This window comes from Biomphalaria glabrata, chromosome 2 (assembly GCF_947242115.1).
Source record: "Biomphalaria glabrata chromosome 2, xgBioGlab47.1, whole genome shotgun sequence".
Classification (NCBI taxonomy): domain Eukaryota; kingdom Metazoa; phylum Mollusca; class Gastropoda; family Planorbidae; genus Biomphalaria; species Biomphalaria glabrata.
This window is the reverse complement of record NC_074712.1, coordinates 63672202-63690580: the sequence shown is the minus strand read 5'-3', so window position 1 is coordinate 63690580 and position 18379 is coordinate 63672202. Positions and strand designations below refer to the sequence as shown.

The 18379-nt window shown below is 39.1% G+C and overlaps 1 protein-coding gene across 2 annotated transcripts in view; it reads right to left on the bottom strand.

Moving 5' to 3' along the window:
• The window catches only part of LOC106063832 (uncharacterized), an 84307-nt gene that overhangs the window by 54936 nt on the left and 10992 nt on the right, over positions 1-18379 (bottom strand). For both annotated transcript variants that reach the window (XM_056021912.1, XM_056021913.1), the window contains exons 2-4: positions 11404-12078; positions 1390-1506; positions 141-224 (exon numbers count right to left, since the gene is read on the bottom strand). In XM_056021912.1, coding sequence (XP_055877887.1) covers positions 141-224; positions 1390-1506; positions 11404-12078 — 876 coding nt within the window. The remainder of the gene's footprint in view (positions 1-140; positions 225-1389; positions 1507-11403; positions 12079-18379) is intronic.

The window sequence follows — 18379 nt, the reverse complement described above, 5'->3', positions numbered from 1 at the left end:
ACTTTAATTGGCTATACACAGTCCTGCAGTAACAATAGTCACGGTATGGCTTTGTATTGATTTAAACCGTGTAAGATTGAGTAGGCGGAGTTTTCAAGGCAGGCCACACCCCAGACCAAGTAACCCTGCCCTTTTCTTACCTTGTTCTAGTGTTGTGTAAGTACTGTACTCTGGCTGGGGATGACCCCTGTCACCGTGAGGCACGCGATCGCCAGCGGCCACAACTGCGAATAGAAAGGCAACTCCAGGTCATTCTGTTGTTACATCATAGGAGTTCGCCAACAATGGCTTTTACACACAGACCAAAGTAATAGGCTTGAAAAGGTTCAGAAATGGGGATTAGAAGAGTTTAGGAAAGGACAAGGTCAAGCAAGGTCCGGGAAAAGAGCCAATTTCTTCTTCAAGGCTACTCACACTTACTGGAGCTATCGGGAAGTAATGTGCATAGTACGATCATGTTTGTCTATACGCACGGCAACTAGACTACATCTTTTATTTAACATTGTACTAGTGAATAGTAATAGCGGAAGTACCAAACAGGAAGTCGGATCAAGTTGCTTAGAGAACACAATAGACATAATAGAAGAAGCACAAAATGCTAAGCTCAGAGCAAAAAGTTTTGAACAGACCGGTGAACGCGGTGAAGCATGAAGTCTCTGAGGGAAGAGGAGTTGGAAATCTTTAGTCCGTGGACTGAAAGTGCACCCCCCGTATTTAGTTTTAGGGAAAATCGCGACATATTGTTACGTTTGTAAACAGTGTCGACTTAGTCTGAGATCCACGTTTAGAGAATCAAATAGCTAAACGTATTAAAGTAGGCATTTTTCTGTAGAGGTAACACACAGTAAAACTTCTGACTATAAAGGGCAGAGAGTAAAACTTCTGAGTATAAAGGGCAGAGAGTAAAACATCTGACTATAAAGGGCAGAGAGTAAAACTTCTGAGTATAAAGGGCAGAGAGTAAAACTTCTGACTATAAAGAGCAGAGAGTAAAACTTCTGACTATAAAGGGCAGAGAGTAAAACTTCTGACTATAAAGGGCAGAGAGTAAAACTTCTGAGTATAAAGGGCAGAGAGTAAAACTTCTGAGTATAAAGGGCAGAGGGTTAGGGTAAAACTTTCTGACTATAAAGGGCAGAGAGCAAAAACTTCTGACTATAACGGGCAGAGAGTAAAACTTCTGAGTATAAAGGGCGGCGCCAAAGGAGATCAAACGTAAGCGAGTAACAATTTCTATTTGTATTGTGTGTGTGTTTTCAAGATTGGGAGGACTGAAGAGAGAGATAGAGTGGGAGGGGGGAAAGAAAGAGAGAGGGAGGGAAAGAAGAGAGAGAAGAGAGAGAGAGAAAGAGAGAGAGAGAGAGAGAGAGAGAGAAAGACTTCTCGTACCTGAAAGTGGATGTGGCGAGGCAGCCTGCAGGTGTGTTGGAATCAGTTTCTCCACGTTCTCGGGTTTAATCCACAAACAATTCTGGTCAGTTTCTTTAATTGGTTGCCATGACAACCCTGAACCCAGAAAGGAAAAAAAAAAAAGATAAAAAACTTCAGTCCAGACTGTGACAAATCTATACATTTGATTTGAATCGATAAAAAAGTTTGACTTTAGCAAATGAAAAATACTTCATTAAAGACACGAAACAACAATATCATCACAAACAGTAAATAAATAGGTTCTAGTCTGGGAGATATCAAAGGAGGACATATGTGTAATGTGTAACAACAAACAAATAATAGCAATGTCTTTGTTTCCAAAGATTAAGGGTGAGTGCAGTGTTTCAAAGTGCAGCTACTCAAACCCAGCTGCGACCTTCATACTTTTCTCACACCTGATGCAGACAAAGCCGTTGCTTAGTATGAGTTAAAGTGACATTCACACCAAACCCCCTTTTTTTAGACAAAATATTTTCTACCTTTCAGTGCGTTATAATACAAGCGTTTTTTTTTTTTTAAACTTTTTTTTTTTTTTTTACTATTCATTATTTTAGTATAAGAAGATTACATTGCCAAAAACACACACAAGACAAAACCTGTTGTAAGTTTCATGGTTTAGTCTTTTTAGCCTTAAACTTTTACAACCCATTAGCCACCACGTAGTGACTGTAGTTTTATAGAAGGAAAACTCATTTGTGAAAATGGTAATCAAGACAATGTTAATCACCGAATCCATTGCAAAGATTTCTTTACAACTGGTTATTACACATCCGGTCTTCGATATACTCTTGACATTAACATTGAAGGATTTGATTTGACACTTTAACTCTTTCCATCCGGATGAAGCGAACGTACTTTTCATTTCCTCCAAAGCTTTTTTTTTTTTTTTAAAGCATGTTCAATGCACTCTGGTCCAATCACTGTTGAGGATCAGCTGGGGGGGGGGGGGGCAGGGGATATCTGGGAGAAACTTCCTGTGGTGCCTTTTCAAAAGCAATTTCAATTTTTTTTTTTTAATTGAAAGGCCGACTTGTAAGCCACTAAGCTATCTAAGTAGTTATAGAAATAGAAGGTTTTATAGTCTATTGTTAGTTTGAATATATTAGCAAAGGACCTTTTTCTCTACACAAAGCTTATTTCCCTTTAGCTTACTAATTTAACAAAATGGATTCATTACCACTAATGGAGTATTGAATTGATTGGTGTGTTGATCGTTGATCAGGTATTCGTGAGTTTGTGTGCAAAATTTGATTGCACGAGAAGATGTGCTCGAAAAAAAAAATCGATTTTTATAAATCTGAACATCCAACAAAGATACAGATGGAATCTATGCGTTGTAAGAAAGGAATATAAAACCAACCCAATTACATCATCATCGTTAGGCCTAGTCTACAGCATGTAAACCTTAACTGAGGTGAAATAGGCTATAACCAGCAAAATAATATATATATATATATATTGTGATGATGCCAATTTGTCTTGTAGTTAATTGATGCTTGTCTGATTCCGACAGATTACTCTGCAGATGTCTGGGTTTCTTGTGGGGGTGTATTTCAATGCGATTAACCAACAAGCAAAACAGACAACATCTAGTTTTAACAAGTGAAGAGATCAATCCAAACAGCGTTGAACAATTTATAGTAAGGTTTAACCCAGCAAGAAGGCCACAGTCGATGTCTCTGTCGATAAATACGTCCTACTTCTAGCAGTGGCGTAACATTCATGGCACGAAGGGATTTAATGAACCCGGGCCCACGGGTACCTTGCTACGCCACTGACTTCTAGAATAGCATATGGTTGTGGACACCGAATGCTGAAAGAAGAATTCAAGACTTTGAGAGTAAATGCTACAGAAAAATGCAAGGTATCAGATACCAGAAAAAGAAGACAAATGAGTTTGTATTTTTACAACCTTACACTCTGGGTGACGAGGAGGGAGAATATTACAATACTGTGAAGAGACGAAAGCTGAGCTGACTCGGTCCTATTGTAAGACATGACTCACTGTCAAAAGTCATCCTTCGAAGTACAGTGGATTGAACACCTATTAAGGTCGTCCAAAGAAAAAGTTGGCTGAACAATGTAGAACAGCGGTTCTCAACCTTTTAAGCTCGGCGACCCCCTTTTTTACAATCCCTCACTCTGCCGCGACCCCCCCCCACACACACACACAGCAATAGAAGAGTAGACAATAACAATCCATATTTTTGATGGTCTTAAGCGACCCCTGGCAAATGGTCAATCGACCCCCAAGAGGGTCCCGACCCACAGGTTGAGAACCCCTGATGTAGAAGAATGGAACGGCCTCTCTCTTGATGTCCTGGTAAGAACACCCACTGACCGATAAAAAAAAATGGAAGGAGTTGGTTACGCGAACTGTCACAGCGCCTCCTAGGATGAAATTCAGTGAAGATCTGAAAGACATTCTCCATAACCCATGCCTCCATAAAGAAAAAAAAAAAAAGGACGTCTTTGAGACAAGTGTAGAGTACGCACCGGGCCTCGCGCATAGGAAGTCTCCACAAACTCATAAATATAAATTATAAAAAAATATGCATATACACCTAAACTATAAAAATATTCTTCAAAAACATAAATAAGTTCAAAACAATTTTTTAGCTGCATATTCATCATATATTGGTAAACGAGGGTAAGAGCCTAAATAACCCGACTCTATGATGTCGTCAAACTTGTATACATAAAAACCATGCTAACCTCTTAATGTTGTCCATACACCGACAAGTAAAGTTCCCCTGTCAGACCTTGTGATCTATGGGGCAAATGATGTAAAGATCACGGTTAACGAGGGTGTCATTAGGCCAGCACAACGACCAACCGCCTTTACGTTTCCCAGACTAATGTCAGGTACCTATTAGAGCTGCGTGGACTCAGAGGCGCCCTGCAGATCCCAAAAGTAAAAAAATCCCAGCCGTCACCAGGATTCGAACCCGGGACCCCCGATTCGGAAGCCAAGCGCCTCTCCACTCAGCCATCGCGTCTCCATACACCGACACGTGCGCACTACGAAATGAGAGTAGCCTACATAACATACAGAGTTTGACTTAAGTAGCCCATCCTGCCACCAAAAACATGCAATGTGTTCAATCTCAATGTCAAATTTATTCAACAAAAGACACTGTGCACAACAAGAGAAAAATGTGCTGCATGACGCCTAAAGTAATCGATAACAAAACTATACCAGGGAAACGCGTCACCTCTAAAAAAAACTTAAACCTCGGTCTCTAAGTGCAAGAAATAAAATCAAAAATTTACGATATCGGAGATTTTCATCATGGAGGCGATCTCTAAATAGCATTTCGGTGCATCCAGTATACGGAAGTTATAGTTTTTAAACGTTCAATGATCATTTTGTGCATTCGCCCTACAGAATGAGCTTTTCTTAAGCTCCTTTTGTAGCTCAATTTATTATTACAAAGCTTCTATCAACTCACTCTGTCTGGTAAAAAGTGAGTACATGTTTATTTCTCCCACACCCCAATCTCGTATCAAGTTGAAATTTCGCACAATTATTTCTTTTACCTGACAAAACAAGAATAATTTTAAAAAAAAAATGGCCCAGATCATAGAGTATTGAGAAAGCTAAAAGTATGAAATTGCGCGAAACAAAAACTATTGGTAAAAATATTTGTAATCGCACACATTTATTGTTAGTCTAGATTGACTCTAGATCTATTACAAATTTAATAACAAAACTGATCCAGAAGTAATGGGAAGGGTGGTCGTGAGGGGGCTCGAGGTTCGACACCCGACTCGGGCAGAGTTGTGTTTACTGAGCGCCTATAGGCAGCACGGAAAAACCTTCTCCTAGATACCCCCTCCCCCCCCCCCCAACTGGTCCACAAATGAGATTGGACCAAAAGCGCTCTGAGCATGCTACAAGCATGAAAGCAGCGCTATATAAAAGCTATAATAATAATAATTGATACAACTATGCTTAATATAAGCTTTGTTTGTTTGTTTTTTAAGAATTTTTTAAAATGTTGCTTTTTTTTTTTTACAAGTCTAGTTGTCAACATTGAAGATCAATTGAACGGGACGCTAAACTGAAGTTCCGTGTTGTCAACCAAGAAAAGACTCGAGCTTCACTTTTAGCAATAGCTCAATCGCTGGCCGTTGACAAACACTGAACACAAAGTAGGCTTAAGTGAACAGATCTGAACATTTAGTCACGTGATAATATTGATAAAACAAGGAAAAAAAAACGTATCACGTAACAGCCTTTATGGATTACGTAACTTGTATAGAAGAGATAGAGAATCACGTGGCTAAACGTTGCTTGTTTACGATTGGTGAATGAGGTCCATTGTAATGCCTGTATTTGGATATGTGAGAGAGTTATTAGATGTAGATCAACACTCTTGACAATAACAAGTTCATTGGCATTTTCCCCATCTGCAGATTAAATGAGAAATCTCCATTACATGCACTTCAAACAGAACTAATTCTAGACGCCATTTAAAATCACAGCATTCTATTTTCAATTTCACCTTTGTATTTTAAATGTGAAAATGAAATTTTAGCTAAAGAGGTCAAGATATTATTAGACCAAAATGCAGTGGCTAGCTAAGGGGAAGAAACTGCAAAGCACATAATCAATATGCTATTCATTTACCATTTCTTTGAAGGCGACGTCAAATATCAAACAGATTGTTGATCAAAATGTTATAGCATTGGAACACGAGATAATCAGTTGGAAAGTTCAAGTTAAAATTTCAATTTGCTTTCTGCTCATCTGCCGGAAGGTTTTCCACATGTACTTCCGGTGGCCTTGCCCTATTTCTTACCAATGTCACACCAAGCAGACAATTTATAACGACAACACAAGAACAATGGACCTCATTCACCAATCGTAAATAAACACATTTAGCCACGTCATAATATTGATAAAACAATGAAAAATACGTATCACGTGACAGCCTTTATGGATTACATAATTTGTATAGAAGATATAGAAAATAGAGTGGCTAAACGTTGTTTGTTTACGATTGGTGAATGAGGTCCATTAAGAGGCCAGCTAAATATAGATTAATGTCGGAGTCTTGTTTCAATAGTTTATTTATTTTTAATCGCAATATTTGCCACGTCATGTCAACTCCTGAATAATCAAGACGCTGGTGGCGAGGCCGTGTTAACACAGTTGAGCATGATGGTCTGCTGTTTGACCTAAATACTTTTGTGTTCTCGGCCTTTTGAGACTTAATGTATCCTTTATAATGGAGAGTTCTCGTCACGGATTGGCGCCTATCATTGGTACAATAATGAGCTTGGCCCCCTTGTAACATATAGGTATTATATGTACATTTGCACACTAGCGCGTCAGTGCAACACCGCTTGTGTTTACGTAATAAATGGAGTTCCTAATATGTCTTCCCTTTTAAACACTAGTTTGTTACTTGTGTAATACGAATATTCTACACCCCTTGTTATAAGACATGAAATGAAATTAATATAGCTTGCGTCACGGCTCTGAGCGCGAACTCTTTAGTGAGACTAACAGCACAGATTAGCAGCCACGGAAGCAATGTTTGTATACCCTGGGAACCACCAAGACAGTACACAATACTGAATACAGTTTGAACGTAGCCGCTATGCTATTTGCTACAGTGATAATCTGTAAATCTCTAGGCAAGTGATCTTACGAGAGAGTTTGTTCAGTTATGTAGGTCTGTGTAAGATTTTGTAAGCAGATTGGACAGGCCAAGTTTGTAAATCTGTTCTAATGGACCTCATTCACCAATCGTAAACAAACAATATTTAGCCACGTGGTTCTCTATCTCTTCTATATAAAATACGTAATCCATAAAGGCTGTCACGTGATACGTCATTTTCATTGTTTTATCAATATTGTCACGTGGCTAAATGTTGTTTGTTAACGGTTGGTGAATGAGGTCCATTGTAATTTATAAGATAAGAAAAGATAATACTAGATTAGTTTACGCCTGCAATATGATGTAAAAAGTGGGTAACACAACTAATTGTTGCATATAAAATAGTCACCTTGTTTTATTCGATGTGCATTTGTTGAACCTAGAGCAGAGAAGGTATGAACATTGGTTAAGAGTTGACCGGAAGTACGGATGAAAGAGAGATTGAGATAGTAAGTCAGTGACTAAAGTAGGCAGTCAACTTAATTTAGAAATCAGTAGGCAGTCAACTTAGTGTCGGTTAAAGAACGGTCAGTCATTTAGTTGGTCAAGGTAAAAGTCATGTAGAGAGAAGTCATGTGAAGTTCGGAAAGTTAGTTTAGTATGCAGTCGACCAATGTTGGTCGGAGAAGAAAGTTAGTTACCGGTACTATGCAGTGTAATATGTAAGAAGTTATTTACCGGTACTATGCAGTGTAATATGTAAGAAGTTAGTTACCGGTACTATGCAGTGTAATATGTAAGGGGACGTGGTGGCCTAATGGTAAAGTGCATGCCTTCCAAACCTTCAACTCCAGGCATTATAGAGCTAGCCTGGGCCAAGATATCTTTGTTAAGTATTCCAAAATAAAAATATTACGCTAAGCTACTAATTGAAGTATATTAGTGATCAGATTAAGCAATACAACTCTAATGAATCACTCATTTAGTGACTTAAAAGATCCTGCTAGCTACACCCAATCACGAGAAAGGCTTCGGGACTTAACCCTGAGGAAAAATCGGGAGGCGGCGACCCTTAGGCAGTTTGCAGCACACGGTGCTACACCCTATCAGAATCTGCAACGCCGCTGACTCCAAACTGTATCGGCACTTAAATGTTTGACATGTTTCGGATGTTCCTTCAGAATTGAAGATAGTTTACTTCCTAGTCCAAACCTCCCGCAGGACGGCGGGGGATGGGAGCGGGCATGGTTTGAACCCTCGACCGTCGATAAATCCGAACGACAGTCCAGCGCGCAAACCGCACGACCAGGCAGCCATCCACTTGCAGTTCCTTTGGATACATTAGCTGCGTGGAAAAGGGGGGGGGGGGGAGACATCGTTCCGACCACACTAATTCCTAATGCCCAAGCATTCATCTCCTTTCCTCGAGATGATATAGCCGATTCGAATATATTCAAGATCCCGAATATGAATCTGATTTATTTCAAAGTAATTGGAAACTCATCGATTATATTTTGTTTTGTTACGTAGAAATATATATATATATATATTTTTTACCAAACATATGATTGGAACTATGCAAATAAAATCAACATTTGAGGTTTAGAAATGTTTACAATAGATGTTTGTAATAATAGATGTGTTCAATCTGCTGGAGGAGGACATTGAGCTCACTGACCTTGAACTAGTTAACAAAGTGTGTAGCGCTTAGTCACACGCGCTAATTCTTTTTGAATGCTACACTTTAACATTTTCCCCCACACGGATGTAGATGGGAGCAGACGACAGCCTCCCACACAGTCCCACGTGATCCCAGAACTACACAAGAGAAAACTTTGAACTAGCGACAAGACGACAAAATGATTTCGGTCATCAAACGCACAGCCTTTTCTAAGACTTCCTCCCATTGGATAAGATCTAGATCGGTTTTTGTAAATATGACGTCATCAAAACATAAAACAAATTTCAACATGAAAAACAAAGAATGATATTTCGTTTCCGAACACTCTCCAACCACTCAAAAAATAAGAATAAAGAACTAAAGTAAAAGTTCATAAGCACATTATGCTTCTTGTAAATTGACTATAGATATATAAATGTTCATAATATACATTTTACAATTTGTACACTCATTTGTACATTTTTTTGTTTGATGCTGGCCGCTTATTTTATAAATCCTGAACGTCACCTAGGTTAGACATCACAACTGGGTCATGGTCATTATTGTTTTACAAGGCTTATATCCACTCACTCCCCCTGTCTGTCTGTGGTAAAAATTCTGCACACGTTATTTCTCCCACTTCCCATTCTCGGATCAAGTTGAAACTTTACACAATGATTCATTGTCCCGGACAAAGCATGAATGGATGACAAAACTAACCAATGACTTAATCAATTAGTGGTAATTGATTAATTGTGTTTGATACCGAGAAAGTATTACAATGCCGAGAGATAATGGCTGTACGTGTGAAGCTAGCCTTTCTTTTTTTGTTTGTTTTGAAAGTGTTTACTATATTTTTGTTTGTTTTCAATTCGCGCCACTTTAATATCAACTAGAAGGGGTAACAGAGGGACAGCGTAACAGTGTGACAGCGTAACAGAGTGACAGCGTAACAGTGTGACAGCATAACAGTGTAACAGAGTGACAGCATAACAGAGTGACAGCGTAACAGCGTAACAGAGGGACAGCGTAACAGAGGGACAGCATAACAGAGAGACAGCGTAACAGAGTGACAGCGTAACAGAGTGACAGTGTAACAGTGTGACAGCGTAACAGAGTGACAGTGTGACAGCGTAACAGAGTAATGTAACAAATGCTCAAGGATAGTGTTCATCAGTTACAAGATAAACATACATCTTTACTACACGGGATTTAATCAATTTATGGGATTATATCCAATGGACCTCATTCACCAATCGTAAACAAACAACATTTAGCCACGTGATTCTATATATCTTCTATACAAATTAGGTAATCCATAAAGGCTGTCACGTGATACGTATTTTTTCATTGTTTGATCAATATTATGACGTGGCTAAATGCGTTTATTTACGATCGGTGAATGAGGTTCATTCCTTGCAAAACGATCATTTAAGCCTAAATAAACATAAGATATTGTCTGGTACAAAAAAAAAAATGTGTCTATTTAATGACACTCGATGGAATGTGTGTTTGTGTGTGTTTCCAAGGTGATTAAGCGGAAGTGGAGCATTATTGTTAGTTAACGAGAGAGGGCATTAATTTCAAGTTCTTCTTGAAAAATGATGCAATATAGGCGGCGCTGTGTTAAGTACGCCAGATGACCTTAGGATACCAGAATGTAAAGACGTTTTTATTGTGATTTAGATTTCGTATCTTATCTTATATATTACAGACGTTACTTTAAAAAGAAGAAGTTAATTACGTCCCACGCATTTGATGTGTCAATCCTAGTCACGCATGTTAATCAATGACTTAAATTCGTTGGTTTTCCTGGCTGATTCAGGCAACCCATTCCATTCTCTAATGGCACTAGGGAAGAAGGAGCACATGTACGAATTCGTTCTAGCGTTTGTTTAAATAGTTTACTTCAATTCACCTCAAGTTAAATTATGTCTATATTGTAATAAAATGTTATATTTAGTTTTGTTCACCAAGAAGTGACTCAAGTTTTACAAGTGAATATATAAAACGCCTAAAGCGGTTTAGTTGTCTACTAACAGTTCGGTGCTACAGTCAACGACCATCAACAAACACAATAATAAAAAACATGGCATTTTAAATGTGTAATATTCATATTTGAGATTAGCATGTATGTCGGATAGCTTTAAATAGAATGATTGGTTTTTTTTTTTTTTGGTACAGGATATAGGAGGTGTTGACACGCTATGTATTTTTAACACGATATGATAATTTGTTGCAAAATCAAATTTAACTCGCTAGCATCACAAAGTAAATTTGTATTATCTAGTTGGCAACAGATTTTTTTTTCTTGCTAAGTTCATTTACTTATTTCAACTTGACGATCTTATTTTTGTTTCTTTAGCTTTTTCTTACATGGCCACCACATTTCCCCATACTGCTTTCTCTTCTTTACTTTAAGTTAAAGAATGTAAACTGGATCTTAAAAATCAAAATGTAAACAAAGAGGAGGTGCTTAAAATGAATTATATGTGTTTGACATTATTATTCACAAAACTTTTCACCATTTTTACATCTGAATAGAAACAAAGTAATTACTTGAATTTAATAATTTAAAAATAAGGACCGCATATTCTGATGAATTTAATGTGAACACGACACAACTATAATGAATACTTGTTGTACCGATTCTCTCCTTAATGTCTTTACTTTAAGGTAAAAATATAAAGTAATTTGACTTACTTTGTTGACCTAGTTGTCTGGATTCTATCCTCTCTTCCATTGGGTCCGAGTTGCTATCGTTTTCATGTTCTATTTCTCTGCTGCTCCCATAATGCGCTCTGCGACCTGCCTCTATATGGTTCAGTGCCTCCTCAGAGAGAGGCCGGCCCGTCTCCATCTTCCTGACGTATGTTTCCTCCCTGGGCGCCAGGAGCCTCCCCGAAGAACTGATATGTGGCGGAGACGCCTGCTGGGGGCGACTGCTGCTGTAGATGGGCGCGGCCCGCTCCCACGACGCCTCCGTCTGATCAGGGGCGGCCCTCTTGTTCCCCGCCACGACCAGGTCCGTCGGCCTGGGCTCCGGCATGGAGGACGTGGAGCCACTGGAGAGCCTGGCGCCCCTCCGGTGAAGCAGGGTGGGAGAAGGGGACATGCTGGAGGAGGAGCGGGCCATGGGGTGGTGTGGAGACTCCCGGCTCTGGAGCTCGGCGCTCCCGGAGCGACTCCCGGGGTGCTCGCCCCCGCTGCTGTTGCTACTGCTACGACTGGGGCCGCGGTGGGCAGCAGGTGGTTCCTGCATCTGCAAGGAGGCCGGGCTTGGGGCTCGGACAAGCCTGATCTCTTTTGGCTGACCTGTGTCCGGTAGGCGATGGGAGGGAGGATCCATTGTAAAGAGAAACTTGTCTTTTAACCATGCTGCAACAGAGACAGGTTATAACAATTAATAGTCAACATTTTCAATTCCTATGATAAGCCAACACGCTCTACATATACAAAAGTCTAAGGAAGGTGGTCAAAGTCTAAGGAAGGTGGTCAAAGTCTAAGGAAGGTGGTCAAAGTCAAAGTCTAAGGAAGGTGGTCAAAGTCTAAGGAAGGTGGTCAAAGGCTAAGGAAGGTGGTCAAAGTCTAAGGAAGGTGGTCAAAGTCTAAGGAAGGTGGTCAAAGTCTAAGGAAGGTGATCAAAGAGATACAAGACACCGAGCGCAAAGACAAGCAGACACAAAAACTCTCTTGTTCCCCTGGCAATCAAATCATTAAAAAGAAACTATCTGATATCTCGTGTAAATTATGAGCCTGGTCTGAATGTATATTTCATTTTTTTAATAGTTATAATGTTTTGTTTGGTGTAATGCACAAATTGTATAACGAATTTACTTATGGATAACAAAGATTATTATTATTATTATCAGTGCTTTTTTTTTTTTTTTTTTTTTTTTTTTTTTTTGTAAAAAAAAAAATATGTGCCGGTACTCAGTGATGGATTGCCTAACTTTTAACTACTAATAAATTAATAATAAACGTTAACATACAAGAAAAGTAACAATTTTTTTCCCACATTGAAAATGGTGCCGGTACGCTGTACCGCTGCGTACCGTCACAAAAAAAGCCCTGATTATTATTATTAATTTTACTCCCATAAAAAAAAGTTTTCAAAATATATAGACTATAGCTTTATCAAAAAATGTACCTAGACAGTTTGAGGGTAACCCGCACCAGAAGTTCTTTTTAAAGTTTATAAATATCTAACAAATATTTTAGGCTAGTGATATTAGCATGAGTGTTCCTAAAAGCTTCAAAGTCAAAAGCGTGAGAAACTACTCCACAGAGAGCCTGCAGCCACAGCCACTACACTGTGACGCTTGCTCCTCAGCCAGAATAGAACGGCGCGCGCACTTCCGGGCACTTCAGAAAACATTTTTAGTTCAAGAGTTCACTAATCTATTCGGTTTGATTATGGTAAGAATATTTAGGTCAACATGGCTGAATCCAGTTCACTTCTAATTAATAGCGACAGAAAAAGAAAAATCCGGCATCAGCACAATAGCCCTGATATATGGATCTACATATAGCTACTTTATCTAGCTATTCTTTGATCTAGTTTCAGCTATGCAAGAAAAAAAAAATGTTCACAATCACTGCTATGAAAAAAGAAACACCAAATCCATTTTTAACATTAAAAACTCCCCATTTAGGCCTACCAAGTCTGACATACTGCCTAGTGGAAAGCGTATTTTGTACCAAGTCTGACATACTGCCCAGTGGAAAGCGTATTCTGTACCAAGTCTGACATACTGCCCAGTGGAAAGCGTATTTTGTACCAAGTCTGACATACTGCCTAGTGGAAAGCGTATTTTGTACCAAGTCTGACATACTGTCCACTGGAAAGCGTATTTTGTACCAAGTCTGACATACTGCCCAGTGGAAAGCGTATTTTGTACCAAGTCTGACATACTGTCCAGTGGACAGCGTATTTTGTACCAAGTCTGACATACTGCCCAGTGGAAAGCGTATTTTGTACCAAGTCTGACATACTGCCCAGTGGAAAGCGTATTTTGTACCAAGTCTGACATACTGTCCAGTGGACAGCGTATTTTGTACCAAGTCTGACATACTGCCCAGTGGAAAGCGTATTTTGTACCAAGTCTGACATACTGCCCAGTGGAAAGCGTATTTTGTACCAAGTCTGACATACTGCCCAGTGGAAAGCGTATTCTGTACCAAGTCGGACATACTGTCCACTGGAAAGCGTATTTTGTACCAAGTCTGAAATACTGTCCAGTGGACAGCATATTTTGTACCAAGTCTGAAATACTGTCCAGTGCACAGCGTATTTTGTACCAAGTCTGAAATACTGTCCAGTGGACAGCGTATTTTGTACCAAGTCTGACATACTGTCCAGTGCACAGCGTATTTTGTACCAAGTCTGACATACTGTCCAGTGGACAGTGACTGTTGTACCAAGTCTGAAATACTGTCCAGTGGACAGCGACTGTTGTACCAAGTCTGAAATACTGTCCAGTGGACAGCGTATTTTGTACCAAGTCTGAAATACTGTCCAGTGGACAGCGTATTTTGTACCAAGTCTGAAATACTGTCCAGTGGAAAGCGTATTTTGTACAAAGTCTGAAATACTGTCCAGTGGACAGCGTCTTTTGTACCAAGTCTGACATACTGCCCAGTGGAAAGCGTATTTTGTACCAAGTCTGACATACTGTCCAGTGGACAGCGTATTTTGTACCAAGTCTGACATACTGTCCAGTGCACAGCGTATTTTGTACCAAGTCTGACATACTGTCCAGTGGACAGTGACTGTTGTACCAAGTCTGAAATACTGTCCAGTGGACAGCGACTGTTGTACCTAGTCTGAAATACTGTCCAGTGGACAGCGTATTTTGTACCAAGTCTGAAATACTGTCCAGTGGACAGCGTATTTTGTACAAAGTCTGAAATACTGTCCAGTGGAAAGCGTATTTTGTACAAAGTCTGAAATACTGTCCAGTGGACAGCGTCTTTTGTACCAAGTCTGACATACTGTCCAGTGGACAGCGTCTTTTGTTCCTTCAGAACTGAAGATCACGTGACAGCCATAACTCCCAGCAGCTGTTTTTGAACTCGGCACTATCGTGACGACAGTCTAAAGCGCATACCACAAGACCAGGCAGCCGCCTTTCCACAATTTTGATCTATCGTCTCGTGTTTACCATAAGCTTTGGTTCCATCTCACTCAGACTTTCTGAACGCTCGACTGCATTCATACCCCCAAATCTCATAACTGAGTCCTGTCCCAGAACACGCAAACACAAAGTCCCAAGGAAGTATCGTTTGACACATTGGTATACACGAATACATCCCCTCCCCGGGTCCACATAGTTCACAAAAGCCATCTGAGATAAATAGTTACAGTACAGCACACGTTATAATACATTTAACCATTGCAGTTTTAGCAGACGCTAGACTTCCCTCCCTTTTCCTATCAGATTCTATTTCCTGGGAAACATCCTCGGAATCGGGATTTTTTCATGAATATGTTAACCAGAGTAATCTTCTCTTTGTTTACATTTTAAAGACTCAGTTTACATTCTTTAAGCCATAAAATACAGTAACAAAGAAAAAGAGCGGTATGGAGAAATGTAAGAGTAAGAACTATACAAGAAAGCCGAAAAAAAAAATGAAAAGATTGGGAGAAACATTGAACTAAATAGATATAATGAACAAAATAAAAATAAAATACTTTAAAAAAAACAAACATTCCTCCTATATGAAGATGGTAACTGTTTCGTGAGAACGATTATTTTAATCTGAATAACTAATTAATGATAGATTAAAACTAACAAAAAAAAACAAACATTTTATTTAGCATGCCCCAAAATCCCCCTCTCCGAGGAAAAATGAATCGTGGTTAAGCATATGAATAAATCTACTCAGAGTCAAAGAGTATACAATTCTAATGACGGGCCTATACATCTAATAATAATAAATATATAGAGCGTTGTTAACCGACATAATGAGGGCTCAAGGCGATGTGATGACATTATAAACATAAACACGAGAGCTAAAATGACTAATTTAAACAAGTTTTGAGAAGATATGTGTTAATGTTCTTCTTGAATGTAGTGAAGCATGTTGTCTAAGATCAATGGGAAGCGAGTTCCAAACCTTAGGTACTGAAAAAGCCCGCAGACCGTAACTTTTGAGGGAGAAACGTGGCATCACTAGAGGCTTAGAGTCCATGGAGTGATCAGTTTACTTAAGTACAAGGGCATAGACTTAGAAGACGCTGCGCAAAATGTTCCTCAACGTCTAAGTAGGGCCTACATGTGGAAATACCCGAAGTCATAGTCTGTTGAAGATAAAGATTTTCTGGACCCCTAGCCTAGCCGAATATTTGTTAATTTCTTTATACTTTGAAAAGTGTCCAACTTCTAGGAAAATTGTTTGAGCCGTTTTCGGGATACGTGTCCATCCAGGTTTTTGAGTAGATGAATTAGCAAGCTGAACAGAGGAATTTAAAAAGCAGTGTCAAGGACGCTAATTTGTTGCCAACTAATTTATCTCAAGAGTAGGCCGTACTGTGTTTAAAATTTATCGTGCAAAAAGCTTGCTATTTATAAATGTGTCTCTATTTATGAAAACCCTTCATATGAAATTACAACACAACATATAACCATGGAAATGTAAAACATGGTCGAAATATGCAATAAGAGCGAAAAAAAAACAACAATCAATATTTACTTTAAACATTAAACTTTGATCATTGAAGTAAATTAATAATTTCTTAAAAACAAATAAATACATTTTTAAAACTCTAGTATCTTACCAAGATCGAAAACTAAATTTACACTTCAAATTTAAACACAGTGAGCTGATATTTGTGTACATTCATCATACGCAGAGCCGTTTAACGTTCTATAGCAATACAATTTAGTGTAAGAGATAAAAAAGACAAAGCGGTATGAACAAATGTGAGTTCCCCTTTCAGACCTTGCGGTCTAGAGGGCAGATGATGCAAAGGTCACCTGTTTCTGTGGCCTACGGTTAACAAAGGGTGTCATGTGGCCAGCACAACGACCAACCTCCTTTACTTATCCCCAACTTATGTAAGGCAACCATTAGAGCTGAGTGGACTCAGAGGCGCCCGAAGATTCGGAAATTAATGAACAATTTAAAAAAAACTGAAGAAATGTGGAGGCGATGTAAGGAACCTAAGGAATAATGTAAAAATATAGAAAGAGGAAGAGAGTTTGGAAAAATTGACATAATAAACAAAATTGTCAAAGACGTCATATTGAAAGAGCACTGTTGCCAACTATAGTTACTTCATTTTGAAAGTGTGAGAGTTACAGAGCGCGCTTATAAATATGATTAGTAATCTTTTAATTCGTGTGCTAGGTTTGGTGGAATGGATATTGAATATTGATATCTGTATTTTTTTTTCGTTACTAGATGGGATTAAATTCTGTTTTTTAATACGCCATTATTGTTCATGTTTCGCTGTGTCGAGATTTTTTTGTTTACCTACTATAGCTGCAATACAGACTCAGATGTTATGAGAATCTAACGATTGTTGTCGTTTAGCTGGCGACATGACACCCTTGTTAACCGATTTCCAAATAAATATGCCTAATTGTCAGCTAAGTCTGATTATGTACAAGACACAAAATGTCTGCCAAGAGTAGTCCTTCAGATGTGGCCTGGATTTAGGACTCGTTAAAAGCTCTTGCTAGTCCAGTAACATTAACTTGACTTCATGAATAGTACACTTAACAAGTATACCGTAACACAGTGGTTCACAAACTGTGCACTTATGTATACCGTAGCTCAGTGGTTCACAAACTGTGCACTTAAGTATATAGTAACTCAGTGGTTCACAAACTGTGCACTTATGTATATCGTAGCTCAGTGGTTCACAAACTGTGCACTTAAGTATACCGTAGCTCAGTGGTTCACAAACTGTGCACTTAAGTATACCTTAGCTCAGTGGTTCACAAACTGTGCACTTAAGTATATAGTAACTCAGTGGTTCACAAACTGTGCACTTATGTATATCGTAGCTCAGTGGTTCACAAACTGTGCACTTAAGTATACCGTAGCTCAGTGGTTCACAAACTGTGCACTTAAGTATACCGTGACTCAGTGGTTCACAAACTGTGCACTTAAGTATACCGTGACTCAGTGGTTCACAAACTGTGCACTTAAGTATACCGTAGCTCAGTGGTTCACAAACTGTGCACTTAAGTATACCGTAGCTAAGTGGTTCACAAACTGTGCACTTAAGTATACCGTAACTAAGTGGTTCACAAACTGTGCACTTAAGTATACCGTAACTAAGTGGTTCACAAACTGTGCACTTAAGTATACCGTAGCTAAGTGGTTCACAAACTGTGCACTTAATTATACCGTAACACAGTGGTTCACAAACTGTGCACTTAAGTATACCGTAGCTCAGTGGTTCACAAACTGTGCACTTAAGTATACCGTAACTAAGTGGTTCACAAACTGTGCACTTAAGTATATAGTGTTACAAATGACCGGTGACAGGAAGAGGTTAACGTGTGACCCCGACGAGATAACACAGCAGCGGCAGTTCCCTGGAATGTACATGTATAAACAGAGACAGGATGTGACGTGTCCTTACATGTTATTCCAAAAGGTACTAGCAATGTCCAATGACAGATAGAGGTCACAACTTGTGACCCCGGCAAGATGACACTGCAGC